A 7288-nucleotide genomic window follows, 5' to 3' on the forward strand; every position below is an offset into this window, starting at 1 on the left:
TGACAATAAAATGTATTCCATTTTCATGAGTGGAGATTAAAAATTATTTTTTAATTATTTAAAAAAGGTTGTTTTAGTTAGGGGAGAGGATTATTATTATCGGATTTAAAAACTAAATCACAAAGTGTCAATATAGAACTTCAATCAATAGTATTTGATACTGTTTTGGTACCACGTACTGATCGAAACTGATCGAAACATTTTGTTTTGATAGTAAATTGAAACAACTAATTGTTCCATGTTGAGTTTTCATAGTAAATGGGAGGAATTTTGAAAAACCACTTACATAAGTGAAATTTGAACTACTAAAATTCCCTCTTGAAATTATCTAAAAATTTTGAAATTCTTCAAAATATTTATTTGTACAAATAAATTCATTTTTACAATTTTGAAAACCTTGACACAAATGAAATCTCTCCTATAAATTCTTTACCCAAACATATCCTTGTGCCACTAATGCAGGATGCTAGATGCTAACTTGTCATCAGCACCAAAATTGTAACACCCCAAACTTGACTTAGACGTTATGGCCAAATTCGGGAATATTATAAAGAAGGGTTTTGAAACTGTTTAAAAACGAATACCCAAAATCACTACTGCCAATACCCAAAATCAACTAACGGAAAGAAAAGAATTGAATCGATTTAGAACAGCTTAAAAATGATTCCCAAACCCACACGAAATTCACCCCCTACACTTACCAAACTGCACAACAATACCGAAGAACTGAAATACCGAGATTGAACGACAAGATTGCCAGAATTCAGAAAGCAACGGAAATAGAGGATTTTTCTAGTTAACAGGAAAAAGAGTCAAAAGTTTGGGAAATTTTGGAGGAGAGAGAGAAAAAGACATAATAAAAAAATAAAATAAAAACAAAATGATGACATATCCGCAAATTTTCTCCCACTCCCGACTAACCCACAACTACATCAGAATTTTGGTTCCACCAAACCTCTACCAGACACCCGAAGCAAAAATTAACATCTTTACTCGCAGGGATTCAAACACAAAACCTTCAACAAACTAATTCCTTACCACCAAACCAATAAGCCCATTCTAATATGAATTTACAAACAAAACTACATAAGTCTACCAAACAGGGATAAGGCTAGGATAAAAAATAATAGAATTTTCAAAGAGTGAGATTTGAACCCAATACCTCATACACCCAAAACATTTAACCACTAAAACAAACACACATTTATATTAAGTTTCACAAAAAACAAAAACAAATTATTCAAAGTGTTACAACAATTCATATGTACTTTATGCTAATGTAGTACTATTTTATCTCATATCTCATATTAACAAATAATTTAAAAATTAAAACAAAATGAAAAGTTAAGATAAAAAGTAAAACATAATTAAATTTTATTTCAAAAGGGAATATATATTTTATTAATAAATAAAAGTTGAACTTTCTTTTCTTAAAAAAATAAAACTTTAAATGAATCAAATTAATATATAATATATTATAAGACCCCATATTATAAATTTGTGTTCCATTTTAAAAAAAATTATTATACCTTAAAAATATAGTGTATCAAATATTTTTGAACCTTGTTTCTGAAAACGCATTTAAGTACGCTCAAATTTATATCCTCCTTCATTGACAATGAAATTAATATCAACTAAACTAAAATTTAATTTAAAGTCGACAAGTTTAAAACCGCAAATGGACATAAAAGTTTGAAAACTAAGTCTATGAAGTAAGTCGCACTCCCACGTTCTTTTAAAACTTTTTAGGTCTTAAAAACCAAAAAGAAAGTTTTGTATATGTTTGGTTATTATTAAGCAAAATTTTGAAAACCATTACTACTTCTGGCATTATGATTTTTCAACATTTAGTCAAAATCAATAAATTCATCCTTTACTCTGCTTTATTTAACTCCCAAACTTTTTCTTACGAGTAAAATAAAACCTTTATATATACATTACTGTGGCTTCCGAGCTACCTACTAAATTGATTATATTAAATTATAAAATAAAAATTTAAAGCTTAAAGTATGCTATAAATCACTGTACATTTTATATATTTAGACTTTAATCTCTTACTTTTATTTTTAAAAATTTAATCCCTATATTTTTTCAATTTAAAAATTCAAGTCAAATAGTTATTGCCACTAAAATTATTCTATTAAATTCAATGGTGTGACATTTGAAATTAAAAGAATATATCCACTTCCATAGTCTTGTAACAATAAAATTAATTTTAAAAATGTTAATCAATATTTTTTTTCTTAAAAACACTAGTTCGAAATCAACTAAGTCTATGGAATAAATCCCAATCTCACTGTTTATTTGCTATTTAAAAATTAGGGCGAAGCCAGAAATTTTTTTTAAGAGAACCGAAATTAAATTGTAATTTTTACTATAATAAAAATGCAATTTCACCGTTTTAATAGCTTGTATCTTTATAAATTTTAAAGGATTAAATCAAAATTTTATCATTTTTTAAAGGACCAAAGTGTAATTTTACTTTTATTAATTTAAAATTTAAAAAAATTTAAAAGATATAAATAGAAAATTTTCTAGGTGCCTGCCCCTAGCTACACGTAGCCCTTGCTAAAAACTCTGATTCACCTTGCTTCAAACACAATTTTTAAAAGCAAAAAACCACCCTATATGGCTGGGGTGGATGGAATCTCGATAACTTGAAAGAATTTTTGTCGGGTATGTATTTCACACGAGTATATTAAAACTTTTATAAATTATTTTGAATATTTTTGAAAGATTTTATGTTCATTCTCATGTTTGAATGTGCTGAATCTAAATATACGCTTTAAAATAAAAAATCGAAATAACTCTAGACAGGTATACCAATTTGATCCATAAAAGTTAACAAAGAAGAGAGAACAATCAAGTACATTAAATTTTGCAAACTTGAAATTAACTTGGAGATTTAAATTCCAACATTTACGACTTCTTTTATTTTCCAGACCAAATGCAAAAACGAGGACGTTTTGAGGTTGTTACCTGTCTTGCTGAGAAGGGTGAGTCCAAGGATTAAGAGCAACAGCTGAACTCTTTTTTTTTGTTGAGATCCATTGGCAACAGTTAGAAAATGACAAAAAAATTGGCTAATCCTATTTACTACTATTTTTGTTGCTCCTAATTTGAAGGATCAAGGAGGAAGAAGACCAGATCTATGGCTGCCACTTCTACTCAATTATTAAGATGGAATTTATCAAACAACATTTTTTGCTGAAAATTATTTTCATTGTAAATTATTGAAATACAACGAAACATATTCATACATAATCAAAACACACTTTGATCCAATCTCCAGTAAATTATACCAACATGTTTAGACATGTTTTTTTCCCATCAAACTACATACCCATAGTAGCCCAAGACACATACAGCTTTCGACCAACATGGTCCAACTTTCGATAGTATGCATGCCTCCAAGACCTGATGAAAAACAAGGGTGCCACTACACCCCAAAATCCCATTACAAAGCCGAGAACTATGCTGACATAAAGCCAATTCACTTTACTTCCTTCCCTGCTACTTCCATTATTTGCAACGTCAATTGGAATACCTTTTGAGGTGCAGTTCTTAGTGAGAGGAGGTCCGCAAAGATGATTGCCCACGTAAGACAAGTTTTCAAAGCTTTGAAGCTGAGTGCTTGTTGGGATTTGTCCTGTCAAGTTGTTGTAGGACACATTGAAGTGATTCAAGAAATTCAAATTGGAGAAACTTGGAGGGATTTCACCATTTAGTCGATTCATGGACAAATCAAGAGATTCCATTAACTCCATGTTGCCAATGCTGTCTGGTATATTTCCTGTTAAGAGATTCCCTGAAAAATTTAAAGACAATAGTCCAACGAGACTACCAATTTCTTTGGGGATCTCTCCTGTGAGACTGTTAGCTGAAAGGTCCATGCTCGTAACAAGTCCTAGTGTGCTACCATATTCATCCTCTCGTCCTTTCAACACCAATAATGCTTTCAAAACAATTGCGTCAGTATATAAATACTCCGCAAGAACAAAATTATTGGTTTTGTTTGTTGTGGCCATTGCACTTAAACTATTAAAACATTTTGGAATAACTCCAGAAATGTTGTTGTGGGCAAGGTCCAAGTTTTGAAGAAATTGAAGATCACAAATTTTATGAGGAATATGTCCATCAAAGTTATTTGATCGAAGGCTTAGAATCACAAGTTTTGAGAGCTTATCACCAATCCATGCTGGTACACTTCCACTGAAATGATTTTCACTAAGATCAAACATAATCAAATTTGGAGAATTTTGCAATGTGGATGGCAATTCTCCAAACATTGTATTGTTTCGAAGGTTTAGCATTTTAAGATTAAGATGCCATAAAGAAGGTGGGATTTTTCCGGTCAAATTGTTGCTTCCCAAATTTAAAAGGATCAAACGCTGCCAATGATTCCAACAATCTGGAATATCTCCTGAGATAAGATTTTTATCAATGTAAAGAACTTCCATCCCTTTCTCACTTGATGAATTACAAAGTAATTCAAAAAGAGATCCCGAAAATGAATTATTTGATAAAATTAGAAATGGTAAAGTTGGGAATACTCTTGGCAACGGGCCTATGAATCGGTTTGAACTCAAATCAACAATGTTTCTCACATTCAAATATGAAATCTCTCCTCTAAGTTGATTCGAGGAAAGGTTTAAAGATTCAAATGGAGTGGGAAGGTTCATAAACCAAGTGGGCATGACATCTGAAATTCCTGCACAGGAGATGTCCAAATAAGACAATTTCTTTTGGAATTTTAGCCACTGGGGAAACTTTGGGCCAAGATGCCAGTTACCCAATTCGATCCGTTCACATTGAAATGGGGGAATCCAGCTTGAGTTTGGTTCAAATCTAAGCCGATTGTGTGATGCTGCTAGAGTTGTCAATCTCGTGAGATTAGAAAAATGGGTTTCTGATACAACTCCTTCTAATAGATTATACCCACAATCCAGAGTTTCCAAACTTTCTAGTCGTCCCAAAGATAGAGGAAAAGTACCATTTAATTGATTTTCTGAAACATCAAACAACTTCAAAGATGATAACTGCCCTATAGACCAGGGAATTTGGCCGTTTAACTGATTTTTTGAAACATCAAACAACTTCAAAGATGATAACTCCCCTATAGACAATGGAATTTGACCATTTAATTGATTTTCTGAAACATCAAACTTCTCCAAAGATGTCAACTGCCCTATAGACAAGGGAATTTGGCCGTTTAATTGATTTTTTGAAACATCAAACAACTTCAAAGACGATAACTCCCCTATAGACAATGGAATTTGATCATTTAATTGATTTACTGAAAGATCAAGCTGAGTAACAGAGCTCAAGTTTCCAATGGCACTCGAGATTGTTCCTTGTAACTGGTTATTGCCAAGACTAAGGAACTGAAGACGGTTTAAACTATACAAGGAATTGGGTATGGACGAATTGAGATGATTCCAATTAAGATCAAGAACTTCAAGAAACGAGATGTTCCCAAAGTAATCTGGAATTGAGCCTTCCAAAAAATTGTAACTAAGATCAATGGACACAAGACCATGAAGACTAAATATCCACTTAGGTACTGAAGATAAGCTGTTCCCAGAAAGATGAAGAACAACCAGTGATTTTGTAGAATTAACACTGGTCGGAGATGGATCATTGTTTAAACCACAACCTGACAAGTGCAACTCTAACAAAGAGGGAAGTTTGAATGTTACCTGTACCCAATCAGTTGCTTCAGAAAGATCCGCAGAGCTCAAATCAAGATACTGCAAGGAAGAAAGTCCAGAAACCCATTGAAGACTTTTTGATTTGAGATCATTACCTCCAAGATCAAGATACTGCAACTTTGAGAGATTCGCAAGGATATGAGGAATTGCTCCCTGAAATTGTGCTCGAGAGAGGTTAAGATATGTTAAACTCTCCAGCAAACCGAAAAATTTCGGGATATGTATGCTGTTAAAATCGTTATAGCTCAAGTCCAGGGAACTGAGATGCTTCAACTCCAGCAGTGAAGGATTTATTTTGCCTCCTAGCCGGGAATTGTAGTAAGCTTCCATTTCAGCATTTGTTGCAAAGCCATCAGGCTCTGAAAGAGGAGCGGCCAAGTGCAGTTTGTTGACGTGGCCTGTGGAGTTATGGCAGACGACACCAGTCCATTCACAGCAATCCCCACCTTCAACCCATGACGATAGCCTGTTTGAAGGATCAATAAGATGATGCTTGAATTTCAAAAGAGCTTCTCTCTCACTCTGAATGCAAAGTAGGTTGGAATTGGCATGACAAATGGTAAAACAGACAGCGGGAATGAGAAGAAGAATAGGGAAAAAGGAAATAGGAAGAGGAGTAGTCATGGTTGCAATTGCCATGGCTCACAACTCCAAATATATAGAGTAAGCTTTAGCTAAAACACAAAAATGCATGAAGCGCAAGGAAGTTTCTTCCAACAAAATGCATTAAATTCGAAATTTATTTATCCACAAAAGGTTATAAAGTTGAGTCAAACTAAAGTCTACTAAAAGCTAAAGGAGAAAAAAGAGAAGGAAAAGCTAATGGCAAACACGGAATTTGAGTAAGAAAAGCAAAATTTTGATAAGGAACTTTTATCTTTATATTCCTGTATCAACAAAACATAAAGTTTAGAAGCGGGTCAACTTAACCAAGTCTACGGAGTCAGATATTTTTCAGTATAAATTACACCAAGGTCACACTAAAATGTGGTTTGTCCTATTTTGGTCACTTTAATTTTTTTCTCAATTTAGTTATTCTCGTTAAAATAATTATTTAAACTAGTCACTCGCGTTAATCAATTTGTCCTGTTAAAATATAAACGTAATTTTTAATCCACAATACAATAAGTGAATCACATTCTATCACTCCCAAAGTAGAAATCCAACCATTGTACCTAAAGACTAGAACATTCACATCTAAATTCTCTATATTATTCATAATCTAGACAAGCCTCCATAGATATGTCAATTTCGACTTGCAAACATAAAATCTAAATGAAAACAAAGCAACTCATTGATAATAGCAATTACAATCAAACCAATAGAAGCAACTCCTTGACAATTTGTTAACTTTGCTAATGGGGCATACTCGTGGATTGCCACATAGATGACATGTCAGCATTTAATTAATTCTATAAAATTTAAAATTTTATAAAATTTTTTTAAAATTAAAAATCATTAAAATAATATGTGGATCAAATTGAGACCATTTGTAAACTTTGAGGGTTAATTTTTAAAATTATGGCTAAATCAATATAATATGTAAAAATTAAGGGCTAAATTTGTTATTATCAATT

At 32.2% G+C, this 7288-nt stretch overlaps 1 protein-coding gene across 1 annotated transcript; it reads right to left on the reverse strand.

Moving 5' to 3' along the window:
* Positions 1-2850: 2850 nt before the first annotated feature.
* On the reverse strand, positions 2851-6382 carry LOC107955339 (receptor-like protein EIX2). Its single transcript, XM_016891093.2, has one exon. It carries the CDS (start codon positions 6348-6350, stop codon positions 3336-3338), a length of 3015 nt encoding a protein of 1004 aa, XP_016746582.2. The 5' UTR covers positions 6351-6382; the 3' UTR covers positions 2851-3335.
* Between the last annotated feature and the right edge of the window lie 906 nt (positions 6383-7288).

This window comes from Gossypium hirsutum, chromosome D11, assembly GCF_007990345.1.
Source record: "Gossypium hirsutum isolate 1008001.06 chromosome D11, Gossypium_hirsutum_v2.1, whole genome shotgun sequence".
NCBI lineage: Eukaryota > Viridiplantae > Streptophyta > Magnoliopsida > Malvales > Malvaceae > Gossypium > Gossypium hirsutum.